Consider the following 23,210-nt stretch of genomic DNA (forward strand, 5'->3'; position numbering starts at 1 on the left):
GCCTGGGCTGGGAGCAGAAGCGTATACGATAAGGTCCGGACACGTGTCGGCTCCGGACCCCCGCCTGGCCTTGATTAAGGCCTGGGTATTCTTTGGCCAAGAATCCCGGGACCCTGCTGTGGGCAGCTCGGACCCCTCATAGAGGGGTCTAGATCCCATCCTAGGGGTCCGGTTTGAGCCCGTGGAGGTCCTGGACCTTACCCAGAGGCCCGGTCTGTATATACAGGGGTCCGGCACTTTCCTATTGGGGTCCTGACTCACTGTTGATACCTTGGAGTATATCATCTTCTCTGGCCACGTGGCGGTCCTAGAACCGTCCACGTGGTGGGGTCGGGTGCTGTTGTTTGCCCAGAGTAGTCGCCCGAGGCTGGGGCGAGCCATGGTCTGGTCCCACGCACAGCTCTTTTACCACGCGACTAAAGATAGCCGCGTGGGTACTACGTCTTCATACGGTAGTAAGGGGTACCCCTGTTTTAGGGTACCGACAGTTCTATTATCTAGGGTTAGGGCCTAAGCCCAAAACCATGTCTCCGATACCACTTTAGCTATCTAAGACCTTAGCTCATAACCCTAACCACTAGAAAATGTAGGACATATGGATATACCTTTGGGATTAGGAGGACCAATCATGAGAGTCAAAGTCTAGTGTATGGGGGCGATGAATACGATGGTGGTGGCCTTTCTTTCACAAGCCACAGATAGATTAGATTGGATCTCAGTGCGTGGGGTGAGAAGGTACGAAGAATGTTGGTTCATGTATCGGCTCTCATCCCTATTTGTTTACATGGTGTGAAGGGGACCACAACTAATATGTTTTTATGTGCTCGATCAAGACTCAAGTGTGGTGTTTGGCTCGGTCCTCTAACTGAATTAGACGAGACCAATCCAACAAGTTATTTATGTCCCATGTTTGGTTCGAGGGATAACAAATGAGATGGTATATGATGTTTTTTATCCATTAATCATTTGAGTTTGAGCTTGTTAATCTTCATTTTAATCATATTGTCCATGCGTGTTGTTTCTAAGAAGGTCGAGATACACTTATTAAGTAAATAATTATAAGAATCATGTAATACTTTCTTGCAAATAAATGTCTTCTATGAATCATGAGCTCCTCTAAAGCACCTTGTGTGGGCCATGCCAGCCATGGCTACCCTACCGCCATCGATCATGTAACCTATGGTTGCTCTCATCCTAGTAGGCCATGGGGCCGTGACCAACCCAACCCTGCTAGACATGGCCTTTGCAACCATAGCTACGCTCGCCTCGGTCATCTCTACGCTTGTTGGATTTGACCCAACGAGACCACCTCACTGACACTGTTGGTCATGACTATCATGCTATACTCATGTAGATAAGATGTGACACAAGGAAGAGAAGATATCTTGTCATGCTCGAAGGACGAGCCTGTCCCCTTTTCTTACAAGATATATTTGTCCCTAAACCTCGGGATATATTCCCTACGAGGAATGTCAGCATCCTTAGTGTAAACACCACTAAAAAGTGACATTAACATGGTTGCTCCTCAAGAAGAATTCATGTGGCTTGTAACGTAGCTCTTCATTCTTTGTTTATAAACACTTATGAGTAAATCAAATAGTCTAAGCTTTGACTAAATCTCTATAAAAAGTACGAACATTCATAATATCAAATAAATATCATTAGATCAGTTATAAAATATATTTTTATCAAAAATTTATTTAGACATGAATATTAGTATTTTTTTACAAATCTGATTAAATTTGAGCTAGATTGATCGATACCGATACACCTTTTCTGTTTTCTCTTTGGGTCCACGTGTTCCATCCAAAATGTTTTCAAATTCCTATTCGACATCTCTATTTTACCAACACACTATTTTATTTTCCATTTTCAAGTTTACCTTGCTTCTGCATTAGGATGCATCGTAGGGGGAGTTGGCGACACAGAAAGGATTTTGTCGGCACCACGGTTTACAAAACCGTTTAGCATTAAAAAAAACCGCTACCACCAGTAAAGGTTTACCGTCGGTAAACCGGTAGAAACCGGTAAAAACCGACCGGTTTAATAAATTCAAATCAATTTGAATTTGAACTGGTTTACCCACGGAAAACCGGTGAAAAACCGGCGAAAAACCGCTCTAAACCGTTGGTTAACCGCGAAACAAACCGGTTTTCCTGTTTTTTACAGGAAAAAATGAAATTTTTTGACAAGATTTATTTGTAGTTTGCTCATTTCACATTGCACAGTAAATATTAATTGATCCACACGACATGTGTTCACCAAAATAACATACAACATACATATGCAACCACAAACTCCAGTTCTCATGCAACAAACAACCAGCAAACTTCGCAATACTCAAATACAAGTTCTTTTACAACTCTACAACGAGGCAACGACACATAGGTCAACTTATTTCACAATACTCACATGTTCGGCTTGAGTCATAGTGATAATACTTAGACATGTTGAAGTATCGTGATATTGTTCCAATCCGTCATAGTGATAGTGATATGTCTATACAAAAGATATGAGATACATTATCGAGAAAACAAGAACGACAGACAAATACTTGTCCACAAAGCAAAAAACATACTGGTATATGTGTGTTTGGTGTTTGTATATTGCATGTGCACCTCACCAAGTGTTGAACTTTTCTCCTGATCAGCAAACCTTATGAACACATACAAAAGAACTGGAGCTAAGGGTTCTAGATTGAGTCTTGTCCAGTCGGATACTTATTAGAAGAACTGAAGCTATTTGATCCACGGAATCAATCTTGGACAGGAAATAAAAGCAAAATTGACCACTAAATGCCTAAACTTGACTTGAGCTACGGGTTTCATCTTCATATATAACATATAACATCTTCACATATAGCATATAACATTAATCAAGACTAATATACCTAAATTGACCACTGAATACTCAATTGTGGCATTAAATCCGGTTTCCTAGTAAAAATTGGCAGTTTATCGGTCTAAAATAACGGTTTACCGATCAAAAAACGGTTTATCAGCGGTTTTCGGTTTTTATAAAAATTTTCAATATTTTGAATTTGAAACGAATTTGAAAAAAAACCAGTGGTTAATCGAAACCGTACCCCGGTAATTTTGGTAAACCGACCGATTTACCGCCGATTTTTACCGGTTTTGTAAACCCTGGTCGGCAAGGAGCCACCCCATATTCCAGCCACCCCACCGTTTTAACCGTGTTCGACTCTTCCTCTTCTCCAACTAAACGGCTAAAAATTTCAGAACTGCCGATCCTGGCCGTCGATCATGGATCCGAGCACCATCCCGGCACCACTTTCCATTAATAAAATTTCGACCGTTGGAGACAGCCACGCTAGTAGAAATCCCTCCAAACCCAACGCCTACAATTACAAAGATACACCGCCTCCCGCTTCCTTCTCCGCCATACCTCGTGTCCGACGAGCCCTAGGGAACGCGAGACCGGCCGTCGGCGAGAGAAGGACTCGAATGGAGTGCGCAAGGGAGTTGCGGGTTCGCTCCACGTTTACGGCGGCGGCCATGGCGTCCAAGAAGCAGGTGGGGCCTGGAGGCGCGGTTCCCGCTCAGGAACAGATGAACGGCGGCGGTGAGTTTCCTCCCTGGCGCATTCTCCGATTCTTTTGGTTGATTCTTGTGCTGGTTCGGTGATTCGGCGAGCGTGGTTTGGGGGGGATAGAGTAGAAGGATGCTGCCGCGCTAGTAGTGTTTCTTGTTTGGGGCTGTTGATTGGCGCATCTTAAAAATGGTCGGTTTCTTTCTTGGTAGCCTTTGCATAGTAGAGATCGACGGTTCTTGAGTTTTTGGGTCATCGATCGGTTTGATTACACCTTGCGCTGCTCTTGCTTGCGGGTTTCTGCTTCCATGTCGCGCAGACCGCCGAGCAGGTTGGGTAACGTTTCGATTCTTGTCCTGTTTGCTGGATAAAGATTGCAATTTTTCAACAATTAGGTTTATGTTTATGTGCGCGTCTATACCAAATCTCCCCTTGTGTTCGCGATTATTGGGATTATTTTTTTCTCTTTCAGTACTGTAATGAAATCCATGATCTTTATTAAGCAAATAAAGATCATTCAGATTGTCATTTCTGATCGTCAGTACTGTAATCTTAGTTCTGCAAGTTTTTTTATCTGGTGTACCTTTAGATTGTTATTCCATAAGTACTTAAGTAGCACTCATAATAAAGGTTTGAATATTTGATGTTGCATGGTCCTTCATGTGATTTTGGTACTGGGATTCTCTCTGCTAATGCACTTATGTTCGTCTTCTAAAAATTCAACTTGATCAGATGCCGCCAGACTGGTCAGGAAGCCAATGGATACATTTCCACAGCCAGCGGCGGCAAGAGGCCGTAGGGCACTTGTCGACGTTGGCAATCTTATGAATGGCCGGCCTTCTCTTGTGAACCATCAGAAGCAAGCGGTTGCGGCAGCGGCAACCAGTCATAAACCACTCAACGTCGGCAACAAGAAGCCACTTGTTCCTCAGGCAGCAGCAAGAGGCCTGCGACCCCTTGCCGACGTTACGAATCTTATGATCAAAGACCGTGCTGCTCCTGCAAATCGTCAGAAGCCTGTGGATGCTGTGTTTAACAGGAACGGGAAGGCAGTAAAGCTGAAGGAATGCAAGGTGAAGCCTGAAGTCATTGTGATCATTCCAGATTCCGAGAAGGAGAAGAAAGGCAAATTCCCTGGAGGTCAGAGAGTCTGTAGGAGGGTGCCAACACTTTTTGACAATTTGACAAAATGCAGCAGGGTATGAACACAAGCAAAATTCAAAGGTTAAGGTTGTCTTTTTTTTGATTCTAAGAATGCCTGTGTACCCCTTTTGTGTGTGTGTGTGTGTTTACAAAGGCCTCTGATGGGATTACCACCCCGAAGAAGAAGGATCCATATGACATTGATGCACCTGATTCTTGCAATGAGCTGGCAGTCGTTGAATATGTTGAGGACATTTACAGATTCTACAAGAGCACTGAGGTAAAAATGCCAAGTGGTAATTTTTATCATGCTGCAATTGCTGATTCAGTGGATTGTCAAAGTGACCATTTCTGATGATTGTTGATCTGTGGCATGTTTTGCTTGTGCAGGGCACCTGCCTTCCTCTCAGCAGCTACATGAGCTCACAGGCTGAAATCAGTGAGAGAATGAGAGCTATCCTTATCGACTGGATTATCGAGGTACAGTACAGGCTTACTCTAATGCCAGAGACACTTTACTTGACCGTCTACATCATCGACCAGTACTTATCCATGGAGAGTGTACCAAGAAAGGAGCTACAGCTCGTCGGCATAAGTGCCATGCTGATAGCAAGCAAGTACGAAGAGATATGGGCTCCACTGGTAGGCTGGCTGATTTTGTTTGTAAAACATGCTATAGTCCATTCTTCGAGATTAGCTTACACAACAAGCAACAACATTTTACAGGTTAAGGACTTGATGTGCCTCTGTGACAACGCATTTACCAGAGACCAGATTCTGACCAAGGAAAAGGCCATCCTGGACATGCTCCATTGGAACCTGACGGTTCCAACAATGTACATGTTCATTGTTAGGTACCTGAAAGCCGCAATGTGTGACACAGAGGTATAGTTGTCCAAGTAATGTTGTTTTAGCACCACACCACACATTTAGATATTGACATTTTCTTTCCATGCTTTTGACGCAGCTTGAGAACATGACATTCTTCTACTCCGAGCTGGCATTGGTCCAGTACGCGATGCTGGTTTACCCTCCATCGGTGACCGCAGCCGCTGCCGTCTATGCTGCCAGGTCTACACTTGGGATGAATCCACAGTGGACTGATATTCTGGAACATCACACTGGCCTAGCTGAGCCACAGTTACTGTACGTCCTTTGATGACTATCTCTCTTGCCTTCGAAATCCAGTTCTAGCGCGAATCATTGACTGATGAGTTAGCTTGTTTCATGAAATAAAAATGTGATTTTGACATGCTATTGTGATCTGACTAAAAATAAAAATGATCATGAGTCATGACTAAAACTTGGCATTGCGATCTGATTCTACACCGAAACCCTATGAAGTGCATCTTTACTGTAGTAAGTAGGCCAGCAAAGCTCTTGTGCTGAGAACAATGTAGATTACTTTTCGCTTATTTGTTGAGTAACTTGTTGAGGATGATGCGTGTAACCGTAACCGCAGGGACTGCGCTAGGCGGCTGATCAGCTTCCATGCCCTGGCTCCGGAAAGCAAGCAAAAGGCGGTGTACAGGAAATACTCCAAGCCCAAGCTCGGCTCCGTCGCGCTTCAATCCCCTGACAAGAAGCTTTTGTCAGGTTGAGGCTCGCTGCTGCTCATTGTATTGTATATCATCGCTTCGATGGTACCATTTGTTTGGGTCGTGTGCTCTTTGCTTTTCTACTGAAGCAGAGCATGTGTTGGTTAGTCAGTTTGCTTAAACGACTACTGAAGCAGAGCCTTGTATGTGTGTTGGGAGAATGTGATATGTGATGTCAAGCTCAAACTTCTTCTCATCATTGGATAAACTACTTGTTGGCGTGGCATTGCCGCTCGTCATGTGGCACTACTGCGCCCCATCACTACCGCGCCTCACAGCACAGTGCAACTCGTCAAAAACGCCATAATGTTTTTACTCTGAACTCCATTTCTATAGATAGATTATCGATCTAACTGATTTTAATTTCTACATGTGTAGCCATGCTGTCGTTCAGAATGGGTTTACCTTTACCATCGCTGAATTTCATTTATTTGTATTACTATATTACTAACGGTGGAATTCCTTTTGTGGGAACAAGCCTCCCTGTGCAGTATCATCTTGTGTCTGTGTGTGTGGGTTGAACCAATTTACCGGTTGGGTACTCTAGTAAGTTCTACAATGACTAGGATTGATTTCTAAGCCCCTAGAATACCAATCTGTATCTACAATAATTGGATAGATACATATACCTTCGTCGTTGTTTCTGACCATCATCGTGGCGGCGTCTTGCAGCAAATGCCCGCCTGGCCGCCTCCTCCTTCTCGATCTCCTTGCGTGTGGCGAGGAGATTGGTTCTCGTCGTTGATTGATAGTGGATCAACTCCTTCAGTGTCACCTGTAGGGGGAATCTTAGATCCCAATGGGGCGATAGGGATCTGAGACATAGTCACAGCTCTTCTAGTCACTTCGAGTGCCTAATGGATTGGTTCCTCGCAATATATTGATTGGGGTTTTATAGTTGAATGATTAACGTTCACTAATTCCGTCGGCCCTCTTAATCTATTTATATGTCGTTGTGTGACCAGAAGCTACAATCAACGGTTAGAATAGCCTCTCGATCAGAAGCGCGGTTAGACAGTTAAAATTAATCATATCTCAATTACTGTTAACCGACTACTGTAGACCTATTTAGTCGTAATGTAATCAAACACGACCTTACACTTGAACTGAGAAAGCACGTTCAACCGATTCCTTTTTTTCCTCTCACGAGTCACGACACAGTCGCTTTTCGTCGAAAACCGGTCGGCCCCGCCTCCGCGCGCACGATCACTGTGCCGGCCGACGAGCAAGGAGAACATGGCCAGTTGGCGGGCCCAGGCCGTAGCGGGGGAAAGATCCGGGGCCAGGCCATGCCGACGTGGCGGCGCAGCAACCGAGATTTAGATAACGCTGGCCACCCGTCTCCGCCGAGGCCGGGGCCGCGGCAGCCACACGAATCCCTCTTCGCTCCTCAGCCCCACAGACCCACGACCACGAGACTTGGGCCGGCCGGGACCTGGGTGGAGGTCGATGGCAAGTGGGGCCCGCCGTCCTTCCTGGGGCCCACGTTCGTCGACGTGGGGTAGAGGTAGAGGAGGGGTTAAGTAGTACTCCAGGCTCCAGCAGGGGAGGGGAGAGATGCGTGTTCGTCTTCCTTCCCACCCATCCCTGTTTCTAGCTCCTCCTCCTTCCCCAGCGGGTGGCCGCAGCAATTTGCAAGCAGAGGAAGAAAGCTTCCGGGCGTCTCGGCGCGAAGAACAGCGTCACGTTCTGACGGAGGAGAACAGGAGAAGGTCTCGGGTTTCGGCCGGCTGCCTGTGTACGTTTTATTAATTCGTTTGCCTCTCCCTTCGTTTCCTGCTCTCTGCTCGCACCGAATCCCTCGTCTCCTAGCTCCATCTCAGCATTTCGGATCCCCGAAGAACAAACAAACTGCCGCCAAAGGTTTCTGCCACCGGTTCTTCGATGCTGCCCGAGAGTTTCCAATTTCATGCGTTTTCCTTTCCTCTTTTACCGAAACAAACCAAAAAAAAAGCTTTTACTTCGTGGAGGTTCCGTGAGATTACTCCGGTTCCATGAATTTCGATTTCCTGTCTACTATGTATGTTATGTTCTTCTTGCCGTGGATGGAATTCTTCTCTTCTTTTCATGCCCGCCCTGTTGGTACTAATTAGTAATTAGATAACCCCCGAACTCGAACGTCTCTTTCTCTCCTCAAATCAGATAACCGAACTTGCTGTTTGACGCTAACATCCAGCTGCGCCTTGATCTCCTCCAGATGAGCGCCACCATGGCGTGGTATCCATTACCGCAGAGCGGAGGCACAGGCACGCCGTCGGGCGGCGGCGAGCTGTTGGACGACCAGAGCGGCGGCTGGGCGCTCTGGAGCTTCGGCTCAGCTGACGACGACCACGGCGCTGGCGTGGTGCGCGCGGAGACGCACGGGAGTTCAGACGAGCGGACGGAGGAGGGCCGGCCCGCGCCGCCGCAGCAGCAGCAGCAGGCAACAGACGACATCTTCATGTACGCACGCTCGCGACGCATGCTACTCTCGGCGCTCTGTTCTGTTCTGCCATCGCTGCTCCTCATCCATCCATCCATCCATCCATCCACGCAGGAGCCAGTTCTCGGACGAGGAGGTGAGGAAGATGGACGACGCCCCGTTCGAGGCGCTGGGCATGTTCCCGGACTCCATGCACCAGCTGCTGTCCTACGAGAACATGCTGAGCGGCGGGGCGCTGCTGAGCTGCTGCAGCTCGGAGGACCTGCTCCTGAACGCCACGCTGGGCGTGGACGCCATGGACACCTGCGGCTTCCCTCTCTTCAGCCACGACCTGCAGCTGCAGAGCGCGGCGCCGGATCTCACGCTCACGCCTGAGGACCAGGTACTGGTTTGCGCAAGTGACGTGTGGTGCTGCTCTCGACTCGATCACGCACGGCACTGCTCTGATGAGCCGAGCCCTGGGTGTTCGTTCCGTTGGTGCCAGGATGGGGCGAGCTTTGCTGCGACGAAAAGGAGCAGGTCATCCGTCGCGGATGAAGGGGGCTTCCTCTTCCAAGCGCTGGTGCTCCGGGAGCTCGAGGACGTCGTGTTCCAGGTACGGTACCCCCTCTCAGACCTCAGTGCACAAAATTGTTTTTTTTTTGTCTGTAACGGTGAAACATGTACGGTCCCTGACTGAAGCTGACCAAGCGGACGCGGGTATGCTTCCGGGACGCCTTCTTCAGGCTGGCCGAGAGTTCGAGTGCCAAGTGCGGCGCTGCGAACGGAACGCCGCCGCCTTCCTCTGCAACTGCAACTGCAACCGGCGGTAGGATCTCAACACCAGGGCCAGGCCGCCCGGAACGGGAGACGAACGCCATCGACAGGACGGTGGCGGACCTCACCATGCGCCCCGCTGTCCTCGCGAGCCGCTGCCCCGCCGACGGCGACTCAGGGGCGGAGGCGCACTCCGCAACCACCGACCGGCACGACGACGGCGTAGAAAGGGCACCGCGCGACTGATCCGTCTTTTTTTTGCCGGCTACTGCTACGATTCGTTCGGCCATGTTGGGCGCAGAGAGAGAGAGAGATGTACATATATATGATGAAGAGAACCGGCTGTCGTTTATGCATTTCTACGGAACTTCGATATAGTGAAGTCACTGTCTGATGCAGCTGAACACTGGCACCGTTTATACAGTGGTATTTGGAACTGGGGTACACGACTGTTATTAATTATTATGTTTCTTTTCTTTTTTAGCTTTCGGTTGCATACTGACACACGTGTGTTTGTTTGGAAAGGCAAGAAACTAGAAGTGATGAGTGAACTGGTCTTTGCGTTAGTGAACTGGTCAACGGTTTCACGCTAGTTTCATGCGTATGTTCCTCTCCCCAATTCTTGGTAGGGAGTCTCTCCCCTGCCAAGATGTTCGCTTCAGTTTAAAGTCGTATCTGCAATACATAGAGACACTGTCACACTCTACAAGCAGTAGAAGTCGGTATGAATTCAAGTGGTGTCTATAGACCGTCACATCACATATGACCTATAAGAAATCATCCAAACCCAACATGACAGAAAGCCACGCGCAGCAATACTCCAACATGGTATCATTTCACTAGCTGAAAGAGACTCCCACATAGTATCACTTCTCTAGCTGAAGGAGGACGGATGACCGAACAAGCTATAAAAAGAGGTCAAACTACTTTTCTTTGACTAAGTGTAATATTTATTCTTATCAATTTAATATCTGATACATGTACCATTTATTTACTTTGATATTAAATTTGTTTATGGGTATCAAATATATATAGGTATCAAATATATTAAATTTGTTTATGGGTATCAAATATATATAAAAAAGAAAATAATGTATTAGTATTTCACAGTACCATGGCACGACACTTTTGTTACTTCACAGGTTAAAATAAAAAGGGTTTGGTTACAAACAGCGCGCGGATTGATTGATAGCCATAGCAAAACGCCAACAATAATGGTCCAACAAATGATATAATGCAGGCGTCAAGTTCGAGAACTCTAGCGAGGTGGGCGTCTTCGCGAGGCTCACCAACGCCTACTGCCTCGTCCCCGCCGGCGCCTCCGAGGGCTTCTACAGGTCGGTCGCCGGCAGGCTCCTTCGCGAACCATACATAAAAAAAAACCTCTAGCTCTTAGCATCCGTGCTGCGAGTCTGCGACCGCCGCGACTGGTTGCGGCCTGGCCTACAGCCTACTGACACCGAACTCACGTGCTCTGACCGCGGCGTGCATGCAATGCAGTGCGGTCGAGTGCGAGCTCGCCGGCGCCGTCCCGGTGGTCAGGACCTCCGTCGCCGGCACCAGGGTCGTCGGGAGGCTCTGCGTCGGTGAGGACTGCGGACTGCGCTTTGGTCCTCGCGGATTAGTTTGGTCTGGCGCTGCGCCGCTGCCGGCTCCTCTGAGGCTTGCCTAACATGTTGGGTGGTGTCTTGCCTTGTGTGTCTGTCAGGTAACAAGAGAGGGCTGCTTCTTCCCCATACCGCCACCGACCAAGGTACCGCGATCATTAACAGACTAACAGAGACTAATGGTCTGACCTGACCTGACATGCTTACCGTCGTTTTTTCCCCCCGTCTTGATCGTGTTACCAGAGATCCAGCACCTGAGGAACAGCCTGCCCGATGAGGTGGTGGTCAAGTGCGTCGACGAGCGCCTTTCAGCCCTGGGAAACTGCATTGCCTGCAACGACCATGTCGCTCTCACACACCCTGACCTGGACAAGGAAACCGAAGACGTCATCTCCGACGTGCTCGGCGCGGAGGTGTTCAGGCAGACGATCGCGGGGAACATCCTGGTTGGAAGCTACTGCGCCTTCACGAACAAGGGAGGACTCGTAAGTGGGCCATCGGTCTTGTCACGCGCGGCGCGAGCAGAGATGAGTTCGGGTAATGGACGGTTTTCTTTTCCGAAACCAGGTTCACCCGCGGACGTCGGTAGAGGACCTGGACGAGCTGTCCACGCTGCTGCAGGTGCCCATGGTCGCCGGCACCGTCAACAGGGGCAGCGAGGTGGTCTCCGCCGGCATGGCCGTCAATGACTGGACGGCCTTCTGCGGCGCGGACACCACGGCGACCGAGGTGTCCGTCATCGAGAGCGTCTTCAGGCTGAGGGACCCCCGCCCTGTGGCGCTGGGTTCAGACGTCAAGGACTACACGGTTCAGGATTTCTTTACGAGTTGAGCTGAGTTTTGCTGCAGGAGAGTAGAGAGACCAGTCGCATTGGCCGCCGAATTGCCTGCATCTGCATTGCTGGCTACCAGCAATTTGTATCATGAGAACCTATTATTATCAGACGTAAAATGTTTTTTCTTTCCTACCATTGCCACGCGATTCCAACAACAAACTATCCACAATTGCATTATCAAATTCTGTCCTTCTGAGTTTCACAGTGCGGCAATTGAACAACCAAATTATCGCTGCACGCGCTATTTCACCAGCTGCATGTTTCGGAAGGAACCGTCAAACTTCCACAGCTGCCAAATCGGATTCGGAATGATGTGCAAAAGGCTCATCTTGATTCTACTTGATTGATGAAATGAGTAACAACAAAATAAGAACAAATAGCACACAGTTGCCAATTTCCATGACTCACGAGTTCAGCAATCTCTATGACTCACAAGCGAACCAGTCCAAATGCAAAGACACTTGTAGTTCATTACAAGACTAGGACACATTATTATCCCGCCGTATTCTTTAGCAGAATGCAAAAAAAAAAAAGGCAGCACATGCGTTGCACGGAAACATGATGGATCTCACACTACTCCATAACCTAATCGAGCAAGTCAGATATCGATTTCTTCTTGACAAACGGATCGGTAGCGGCAATCAAAGTTGACACAACACTGTTGGGGAAAATGTTGTCAGCCTTCATCCTCTCTCTGAATCCATAAGCAGGGGCCTTAGCACGTACATAAGCATGGAGCAGCACCTGGTACATCCTGATCCTCCCAGTGTAGCCGGACTGCCGCAACTTGTTGAACACTTTCTCTGAGTTGCGGACGTCTCCTTTCTTTGAGTAGCTGTCAAGCAGCGTCATGTATGTGTTGTATATAGGCTTGATGTGGTTCTGTATAGATAGCTTGTGCACTAGGGACTCAGCTTTCTCCACCTCTCCAGCCTCAACGTATAGCTTCACAAGTGCATCCAGAGTTGGGGCCCCAAACCTGACACGGTTCTCATCCATCCGCTTTGCTAGTTCCTTACCCTTGTCTAAGAGGTTGTGATCAGCATACACCTTTAGCAACGCGTTGTAGAATTTGGAAGAGAGTGTTTTCCAATGCACAAGCATATCCTCAAAAACCTTCTCTGCCTTTTCAACATCACCAAGCTTACCAAAGGCCTCTATAGCAGACACGGACTCAGCTACGCGAGTATTATCCTCACACGCCTTCCAAATTCTTTCCACAGCATCACTATTGCCCAGAAAAGCATGTAAAGGTAATAAAGTCTTGCAAGCAGCACGATTTTTCTGGATATCATCACCCTCCATTGCCTTCAGAAGTGCCTCTGCTTTCTCACGCTGGCCATAAAATATGTAGTGTCTGGCAATTGTAGCATTAAACGTGAGATCTGGCTCAATGCTATCTTTCTCCATTGATTCAATCACTTTCTCCATAGCTTCTATATCTCCAACTGAACCCTTGGCATCTACAAGAATCTTGTAAGTAAAGAGAGATGGTTTCACATCCTCCTTTTCCATCATTGCAAGAACATCAGCAATCTTCTTCCTGTCCAGCCTTTTGTAGAGTAACAGAAGCTGATTGAAAGAAAATTGTGTAACCGGAAATCCAAGATCCTTCATCCTATTAAAAACTTGCTCCGATTTTTTTATATTGGATGCAGAAACACAATTGGCCAAAAGTGTTCTATAAACAATCTCACCCCTACAAGATGCAGGAATTTTCTCAATAGTCTGTTCTGCTTTATGAAGACCATAGACCTTAGCTGTTAAATCAAGATGTGCAGCATAATCACGCTCTACAAATTCGAATAGCTGTGATTTTTGAACCCACTCAACAAGCTGCAGAGAAATAGTGACAAAATTATTTCACAAGTCAGAACAGCACACATATGATATGAAGGTACACAATCACCCTGATACAACATCAGTTATCTCTTCATATCATACAGGCATAGTTGAATGTTTAATCAAGTGATCATTTCTGATTACATATTATCAAATAATAGAGATCCTATCTGGAAATTGGGAAGTGGCAGCATGAAGTTGAACACATGCATTTACCAAGAAGGTTGTTATCATTATGTTTCAAACCAACTATAAGTGTGCACCTCCATCGTTAGCTGTGTTGCTTTCCTTGGTGGTATTGTACAACTACTGCGATGCGTACATAGGATAAATGTACTGGTAATACATAGAGGTAGATTAGAAATGCAAAGAAAGACTACATAATTAAGTATAAAGGAAAAAAAATAGTTAGAAAAATGAGTTAACAAAGTTATACTGAGCAGAAAGCAACAAATAGCCTTTTGCAATAAACAAAACAAAAGACCAAAGCATTACTTAGAACTATACAGAATCACAGATACACCAGAAAAGATGCAGTTTACATATCATTCATATGATCTGGGATTATCATGCTATGCTTTCACATAATGCAACATTTTAGCCAACCCCTTCTAAGCTTTTACTTAAGTATCTTTGCACCTTTCTTGTCTTTACCCTCTGTAAGATGTTTAAAAATAAGTACAGGGAAAAAATCTGCATGTTAAGTAATTTACCTGTTTTTACCTTAAAAACTACATTTCAGCATTAGGGGCCTGTTTGGATGCTGCCTGCCAGGCAGGTGAGCAGCAAGGCAGTAACTCAGACCCCAAAGGCTCAGCAAATCATGTGCCTGGGAGCACCTGCCTGTGCCTTAGCAGGTTTCCAGGGTCACAAAGCAAACATGCTTCTAAGCTGCTGGCTAAATACTTATTTTTATATTGAGCAGGCTATTACAAGCTAAAGAGTAATGCATATTGTTTGTTTCACATATTATCCAGCATACTAAGTGTTCTTAAAAAATATATAGATCCACCTCTTGGTTAAGCACCTCCAATCCCACATACTAAATATTTGCACCCAATTTAAGTATAAAACTACCTCTCAGTAAATTATATGTTAAATACCTCCAAGGCTTTGGAGTACCAATGCCGCTTTCGAAGATTAAGAAGAACATAATAGAGTTCACCCCTATCAAATGCATTGCCATCCTTTGCCCATTTCTCAAGTGCTGAAGTGACTTGATGCCTCGGAGCTTCCAACACAGTCTTGAGGAGAATAGAATCAGATAATGTCTTGAGGAGAATAGAATCAGATAATCTTCTAGTGTGCTCCTTCTCAGGTTTTGCATCAGCATCCACATCAGGCAAGCCAAATTCGTCAGCAGCATCCTCATCAGAACTATCTTCAGATGCCAACCCGTCATCGTTTTGAACAGCTGCTGGTGGAACCTCGAGATCAGAAAATCCGTCCTCTAACTCATCAGCTTTGTCACCAGAATTTGCACCTGGCTGAGAGGAGAAACCCCTACTGCAAGCAAACTGGCCAGATGAAAATGACAATTGAAAGGCTGGTGACCTTGGTTTATGACAGCAGCACATTTTCTGGCAGTCTGCCTCATGGTGCTCTTCTACATTCTTTGCATCAGCAGCTAGCAGCACCTCAAGACTCGCACAGACATGGGCACTTGCAACTTTTTGGGCACGGAACCTGAAGCAGAACCAAGAGTTAGCCAAATCTGCAGACAATTATTAGAATATATTGGATGCACAACATACAATAGAAGGGCGATCCTGAGCATGCATTCACATGATGCTAGAAAAACATGCATTCACATGCTAATAAAAAAACATGAAAGATGAACAGGCAATTAACTGTGAAGTTGAACATACAAGTATCAGAAATTGCTCTTCTCATTAAAAACATCTGACGCACTCGTAGTAGCAAATTCCCACAATATATAAACAAACTATAGACAATAAAATAGAAGAAATCATAACAGATACAGATGATTCACTCTATGTCTTGGCAATTACATAGATATAGCTATCCTTAAATCGGCGCAGAAACACAATACATCCAACATAGTGTCAAGTGATACCAATAATCTCAACATGATAATGAACAATTGAACAAAATATTTAACTTTAACCCCTAAAAAATGCTATACCCGTGTGTTCCAAGCAATCGCGACCAACTAACAGCCTAACAGGGGATCAAACATTTCGGGGTGCAGAGGGCGCTGCGACGCAACAAGCATAGCGAATAAGCATCCCCATGCGGATCAAATAGGCCGCCGTTAAAACGACGGATGCAGGGGGGGTGACAATAAGAGACCTAGTCGGATAACCAGCGGCCGGGAGCATCACTACCTGAGGGGGTTGCCAGCTCGGCGAAGAGCCCACATGGCGTCGCTGCGGGAAGGCTCCGGGTGGCAGCGGCTGTTGAGGAGACGTGGAGGAGGAGAGGGAAGGAGGCGGCGGCTAAAACCCTAGCGGGCGCTGCCTTTTGGAGGGATAACGGGGAGGACCGGAGGAAGAGTTCTAAAACCCTAGCGCAATGCGGAGCGCGGCGCTGTTTGGTGACGACTGCGGTGCGGCCTGCGGGTGCGATTTTTAGATATCACCGCGGTGAGGGCGCCCGACGCTACCGCTACACGCGAAGTGTACACAGGAATCGGTGTGTTGAGCCTTCGTCTTTTTTTTCCCCTTGGAAATGGTTGAGCCTTGCTTCCACATGCTCAATGACTCATTGATACGGAAGCACTCGTTTCGATCATTGTGTCGTTGTGTGTGCATAAAACTTGTATTGCTCTCTCCATGTATGTGATAAGAATCATAAACTAATAGGCAAGATTATTAGGGTATTTGGTTTCCACTTCATAAACTTTAGTGACTAAAGCTTAGTCACTAAAATAATAAACTAGTGACTAAAATAGGTCTTTCAAATAGAATTTCTAAAGACTAAATTTCGCTTCCTAAAATTTAGAAGGTTGACTAAAGAAATCAAACATCTTCTATATTTTGTACTCTTAACGATCATTACACATATGGATGACTAAGTAAATTGATATTTTGTTCATAAACATTCTATCTTCTTTTTCGATAGACCTTTGATGACCTCTAATTTAAGTTATAGATGTGTGATAATTTTAAAATTTTAATTTTAACTTGGACTTAAGATGTGTTTGGATCATTTAACTAAAGTCTAATATATGGTGGGACAATAGATTAAATATGGATTGGTGAAAAATATAATGAGTTTTAACCATCATTCATTCTATATTAGTTCATGAATAGTTCATATTTACTTCTTCTAATTGACATCCAAAACCATGACTAAAGTTTAGTTTAGGTATCCAAACACCCTCTTAGTACATTCCTGGTGTGTGAGAATAGGAGCTAAAAGTTGTGCTTATGCGTTGATCCACCTTAAGGATGTCTTAAGCCAAAAAAGATCCAAGGAATATCTCAAGTACTGAAAATTAACTTTGTAAAGTAACATTATGTATATAACTTCAAAATAAATATGAATGTTAAGTTTAATATATAGCCATGAACGGTTCTAACTAATGACCAATTCCTTTCTAATAACCTTATTCATAATTCATAAATCATTTTTTTGTTTCCATAAACTCGAGACCCTTTTGGAGTGAAGGAAAACATACAAAATTTGAAGAATTCAGTCTCTAAAGAAAAAATTCATATGAACCTCGAAGAAGAGGATGTTTCCCAACAACTCTATGGAGTGGGCCATTCTGAAAGGGAATTAGGCTTACACCTAGTCCCTAATTAATTTTGGTGGTTGAATTGCCCAACACAAATTTATTGGACTAACCAGTTTGCCCAAGTGTATAGATTATACAGGTGTTAAAGGTTCACACTCAGCCAATAAAAAGATCAAATTTTGGATTCAACAAAGGAGCAAAGGGCCAACCAAAGGCACCTCTGGTTTGGCGCACCGGACTGTCCGGTGCGCCACCGGACAGTGTCCGGTGCACCACCGGACATGTCCGGTGCACCAGAGGACTCCAACGCCAACTCGTCACCTTCGGGAATTTCCAGAGGCACTCGCGCTATAATTCACCGGACTGTCCGGTGTACACCGGACAGTGTCCGGTGCGCCAAGGAGGAGCGGCCTCAGGAACTCGCCAGCTTCGGGAAAACTCCAACGGATAGTTCGCTATAATTCACCGGACTGTCCGGTGTGCACCGGACTGTCCGGTGTGCACCGGACTGTCCGGTGCGACTCCGGAGCAACGGCTATCTCCGCGCCAACGGCTCTCTGCCGCGCATTTAATGCGCGCTCTGCGCGCGCAGAAGTCAGGCGCGCCCATACTGGCACACCGGACAGCAAACAGTACCTGTCCGGTGTGCACCGGACACCCAGGCGGGCCCACAAGTCAGAAGTTCCAACGGTCAGAATCCAACGGCAGTGATGACGTGGCAGGGGGCACCGGACTGTCCGGTGTGCACCGGACTGTCCGGTGCGCCATCAAACAGACGGCCTCCACCAACGGTCAAGTTGGTGGTTGGGGCTATAAATACCCCAACCACCCCACCATTCATAGCATCCAAGTTTTCCAGCTTCCAACCACTATACAAGAGCTAGCATTCATTGCAAAGCACACCAACAAGAGATCAAATCCTCTCCCAATCCCATTCAAAACCCTAGTGACTAGAGAGAGTGATTTGTAGTGTTCATTTGAGCTCTTGCGCTTGGATCGCTTCTTTTCTTTCTTGATTCTTTCTTGTGATCAAACACTCACTTGTAATTGAGGCAAGAGGCACCAATTGTGTGGTGGCCCTTGCGGGAAGTTTGATTCCCAAGTGATTTGAGAAGAGAAGCTCACTCGGTCCGAGGGACCGTTTGAGAGAGGGAAGGGTTGAAAGAGACCCGACCTTTGTGGCCTCCTCAACGGGGAGTAGGTTTGCAAGAACCGAACCTCGGTAAAACAAATCCGCGTGTCACACTCTTCATTTGCTTGCGATTTGTTTTGCTCCCTCTCTCGTGGACTCGTTTATATTTCTAACGCTAACCCGACTTGTAGTTGTGATTATTTTTGAGAATTTCAGTTTCGCCCTATTCACCCCCCCTCTAGGCGTCTTTCAATTGGTATCAGAGCACGGTGCTTCATTAGAGCCTAACCGCTCGAAGTGATGTCGGGAGATCACGCCAAGAAGGAGATGGAGACCGGCGAAAAACCCACTACAAGCCACGGGAGCACTTCATCGGAAGAGTCCCGCACCAAGAGGAAGGAGAAGAAGAAGGACTCCTCCAAACGGAAGGAGAAAAGATCTTCCTCTTCTCACCACAAAGAGAAGAAGGAAAAATCTTCTTCTCACAAGTCGCATCGGAAAGGTGACAAGCACAAGAGGATGAGGAAAGTGGTCTACTACGAGACCGACACTTCTACAACATCGACCTCCGACTCCGATGCGCCCTCCGTAACTTCTAAACGCCAAGAGCGTAAGAAGTTTAGTAAGATCCCCTTACACTATCCTCGTACATCTAGACATACTCAATTACTTTCCGTTCCATTAGGCAAACCGCCAACCTTTGACGGTGAAGATTATGCTAGGTGGAGTGATTTAATGAAATTTCATCTAACCTCACTCCACAAAAGTATATGGAATGTTGTTGAGTTTGGAGCACAGGTACCATCAATAGGGGATGAGGATTATGATGAGGACGAGGTGGCCCAAATCGAGCACTTCAACTCCCAAGCCACAACCATACTCTTGGCCTCTCTAAATAGAGAGGAATACAACAAGGTGCAAGGGTTGAAGAGTGCAAAGGAAATTTGGGACCTCCTCAAGACCGCGCACGAGGGTGATGAACTAACAAAGATCACCAAGCGGGAAACGATCGAGGGGGAGCTAGGTCGCTTTCGACTTCGCCAAGGGGAAGAGCCACAAGACATGTACAACCGGCTCAAGACTTTGGTGAACCAAGTGCGCAACCTCGGGAGTAAGAAGTGGGATGACCACGAGGTGGTTAAGGTTATTCTTAGATCACTCATTTTCCTTAACCCCACTCAAGTTCAATTAATTCGTGGTAATCCTAGATATACTCAAATGACCCCCGAGGAAGTTATCGGGAATTTTGTGAGCTTTGAATGCATGATTAAAGGCTCAAAGAAGATCAACGAGCTTGATGATCCCTCCACGTCCGAAGCACAACCGGTGGCATTTAAGGCGACGGAGGAGAAGGAGGAGTCTACACCAAGTAGACAACCAATCGACGCCTCCAAGCTCGACAATGAGGAGATGGCTTTAATCATCAAAAGCTTTCGCCAAATCCTCAAAGAACGGAGGGGGAAGGACTACAAATCCCGCTCCAAGAAAGTGTGCTACAAATGTGGTAAGCCCGGTCATTTTATTGCTAAATGTCCTATATCAAGTGACAGTGACCGAGGCGACGACAAGAAGGGGAGAAGAAAGGAGAAAAAGAAGTACTACAAGAAGAAGGGCGGCGATGCCCATGTTTGTCGGGAGTGGGATTCCGACGAAAGCTCAAGCGACTCCTCCGACGACGAGGACGCCGCCAACATCGCCGTCACCAAGGGACTCCTCTTTCCAAACGTCGGCCACAAGTGCCTCATGGCAAAGGACGGCAAAAGGAAGAAGGTAAAATCAAGATCCTCCACTAAATATGAAACCTCTAGTGATGAGGATGATGCTAGCAATGAGGAGGATAACTTGCGCGTTCTTTTTGCCAACCTTAACATGGAACAAAAGGAGAAATTAAATGAACTAATTAGTGCCATCCATGAGAAGGATGATCTCTTGGACTCCCAAGAGGACTTCCTAATCAAGGAAAATAAAAAACATGTTAAGGTTAAAAATGCTTACGCTCTACAAGTTGAAAAATGTGAAAAATTGTCTAGTGAGCTAAGCACTTGCCGTGAGATGATTGACAACCTTAGAAATGAAAATGCCAGTTTAAATGCTAAGGTTGATTCTCATGTTTGTAATGTTTCAATTCCCAAATCCTAGAGATAATAATGATGATTTGCTTGCTAGGATTGAAGAATTAAACATTTCTCTTGCTAGCCTTAGATTAGAGAATGAAAATTTGATTGCTAAGGCTAAAGATTTTGATGTTTGCAAAGTTACAATTGCCGATCTTAGAGATAAGAATGATATATTTCGTGCTAAGATTGTTGAACTTAATTCTTGCAAACTATCTACATCTACCATTGAGCATGTCACCATTTGTACTAGATGTAGAAATGTTGATATTGATGCTATCCATGATCATATGGCTTTAATTAAAAAACAAAATGATCATATAGCAAAACTAGATGCTAAAATTGCCGAGCACAACTTAGAAAATGAGAAATTTAAATTTGCTCGTAGCATGCTTTATAATGGGAGACGCCCTGGCATTAAGGATGGCATTGGCTACCAAAGGGGAGACAATGTCAAACTTAGTGCCCCTCCTAAAAGATTGTCAAATTTTGTTAAGGGCAAGGCTCCCATGCCTCAGGATAACGAGGGTTACATTTTATACCCTGCCGGTTATCCCGAGGACAAAATTAGGAAAATTCATTCTAGGAAGTCTCACTCTGGCCCTAATCATGCTTTATGTATAAGGGTGAGACATCTAGTTCTAGGCAACCAACCCATGCTAAGTTGCCTAAGAAGAAAATTCCTAATGCATCAAATGAACATAGCATTTCATTTAAAACTTTTGATGCATCCTATGTTTTGACTAACAAATCCGGCAAGGTCGTTGCCAAGTTTGTTGGGGGCAAACACAAGGGGTCAAAGACTTGTGTTTGGGTACCCAAAGTTCTTGTTTCTAATGCCAAAGGACCCAAAACAGTTTGGGTACCTAAAGTCAAGAACTAAATTTGTTTTGTAGGTTTATGCATCCGGGGGCTCAAGTTGGATACTCGACAGCGGGTGCACAAACCACATGACAGGGGAGAAGAAGATGTTCTCCTCTTATGAGAAAAACCAAGATCCCCAACGAGCTATCACATTCGGGGATGAAAATCAAGGTTTGGTCAAAGGATTGGGTAAAATTGCTATATCACCTGACCATACTATTTCCAATGTTTTTCTTGTTGATTCATTAGATTACAATTTGCTTTCCGTTTCACAATTATGTCAAATGGGCTACAACTGTCTATTCACCGATATAGGTGTTACTGTCTTTAGAAGAAGTGACGATTCAATAGCATTCAAGGGAGTGTTAGAGGGTCAGCTATACTTGGTAGATTTTGATAGAGCTGAACTCGACACTTGCTTGATTGCTAAGACTAACATGGGTTGGCTCTGGCACCGCCGACTAGCCCATGTTGGAATGAAGAATCTTCATAAGCTTCTAAAGGGAGAACACATTTTAGGATTAACAAATGTTCATTTTGAGAAAGACAGGATTTGTAGCGCATGTCAAGCCGGGAAGCAAGTTGGAACCCATCATCCACATAAGAACATCATGACGACCGACAGGCCACTGGAGCTCCTACACATGGATCTATTCGGCCCGATTGCTTACATAAGCATCGGCGGAAGTAAGTACTGTCTAGTTATTGTGGATGATTATTCTCGCTTCACTTGGGTGTTCTTTTTGCAGGAAAAATCTCAAACCCAAGAGACCTTAAAGGGATTCTTGAGACGGGCTCAAAATGAGTTCGGCTTAAGGATCAAGAAAATTAGAAGCGACAACGGGACGGAGTTCAAGAACTCTCAAATTGAAAGCTTTCTTGAGGAAGAGGGCATCAAGCATGAGTTCTCTTCTCCCTACACTCCACAACAAAATGGTGTAGTGGAGAGGAAGAATCGAACTCTATTGGATATGGCAAGAACCATGCTTGATGAGTACAAGACTTCGGATCGGTTTTGGGCGGAGGCAGTCAACACCGCTTGCTACGCCATCAACCGGTTATATCTACACCGAATCCTCAAGAAGACATCATATGAACTCCTAACCGGTAAAAAGCCCAACATTTCATATTTTAGAGTCTTTGGTAGCAAATGCTTTATTCTTGTTAAGAGAAGTAGAAAATCTAAATTTGCTCCTAAGACTGTAGAAGGCTTTTTACTTGGTTATGACTCAAACACAAGGGCATATAGGGTCTTTAACAAGTCCACTGGACTAGTTGAAGTCTCATGTGACGTTGTGTTTGATGAAACTAACGGCTCTCAAGTAGAGCAAGTTGATCTTGATGAGATAGGTGAAGAACAGGCTCCATGCATAGCGCTAAGGAACATGTCCGTTGGGGATGTGTGTCCTAAGGAATCCGAAGAGCCTCCACAGGCACAAGATCAACCATCCTCCTCCACGCTAGCATCTCCACCAACTCAAAATGAGGATGAAGCTCAAGTTGATGAAGTAGAAGATCAAGCAAATGAGCCACCTCAAGATGACGGCAATAATCAAGGGGGAGATGCAAATGATCAAGACAAGGAGGACGAAGAGCAAAGACCGCCACACCCAAGAGTCCACCAAGCAATCCAACGAGATCACCC

General features: G+C 45.8%; 4 protein-coding genes across 5 annotated transcripts; 3 read left to right on the plus strand and 1 right to left on the minus strand.

Annotated features, from left to right (window-relative positions):
- Positions 1–3,326: 3,326 nt before the first annotated feature.
- On the plus strand, positions 3,327–6,535 carry LOC542345 (cyclin5). The gene is made up of 7 exons (NM_001254826.2): positions 3,327–3,582; positions 4,282–4,748; positions 4,847–4,972; positions 5,083–5,334; positions 5,419–5,577; positions 5,660–5,838; positions 6,155–6,535. Exons 1-7 carry the CDS (start codon positions 3,465–3,467, stop codon positions 6,291–6,293), a joined length of 1,440 nt encoding a protein of 479 aa, NP_001241755.2. The 5' UTR covers positions 3,327–3,464; the 3' UTR covers positions 6,294–6,535.
- A 1,103-nt stretch (positions 6,536–7,638) lies between these two features.
- Positions 7,639–10,019, plus strand: LOC100381542 (uncharacterized). 2 transcript variants are annotated; one of them, XM_008656940.4, is made up of 5 exons: positions 7,639–8,028; positions 8,488–8,732; positions 8,827–9,094; positions 9,197–9,307; positions 9,394–10,019. In XM_008656940.4, exons 2-5 carry the CDS (start codon positions 8,488–8,490, stop codon positions 9,712–9,714), a joined length of 945 nt encoding a protein of 314 aa, XP_008655162.1. In that variant the 5' UTR covers positions 7,639–8,028; the 3' UTR covers positions 9,715–10,019. The 2 variants fall into 2 exon arrangements, with proteins under 2 accessions (XP_008655162.1, NP_001167841.1); NM_001174370.1 differs by having other exon boundaries at positions 7,850–8,028; positions 8,827–9,307; positions 9,394–9,949.
- A 689-nt stretch (positions 10,020–10,708) lies between these two features.
- Positions 10,709–12,087, plus strand: LOC100281088 (eukaryotic translation initiation factor 6; the record flags this gene model as incomplete). The annotated part of the gene is given in 5 exon segments (NM_001154007.1): positions 10,709–10,805; positions 10,969–11,054; positions 11,177–11,221; positions 11,319–11,560; positions 11,643–12,087. Coding segments are annotated over 5 exon segments (734 nt in total), but the record flags the coding sequence as incomplete, so codon positions are not given.
- A 348-nt stretch (positions 12,088–12,435) lies between these two features.
- On the minus strand, positions 12,436–16,360 carry LOC100281211 (DNA-binding protein). The gene is made up of 3 exons (NM_001154130.2): positions 16,101–16,360; positions 14,856–15,438; positions 12,436–13,746 (listed from the first exon to the last, which is right to left on the minus strand). Exons 1-3 carry the CDS (start codon positions 16,133–16,135, stop codon positions 12,496–12,498), a joined length of 1,869 nt encoding a protein of 622 aa, NP_001147602.2. The 5' UTR covers positions 16,136–16,360; the 3' UTR covers positions 12,436–12,495.
- Between the last annotated feature and the right edge of the window lie 6,850 nt (positions 16,361–23,210).

Source organism: Zea mays, chromosome 8 (genome assembly GCF_902167145.1).
Source record: "Zea mays cultivar B73 chromosome 8, Zm-B73-REFERENCE-NAM-5.0, whole genome shotgun sequence".
Lineage (NCBI taxonomy): Eukaryota > Viridiplantae > Streptophyta > Magnoliopsida > Poales > Poaceae > Zea > Zea mays.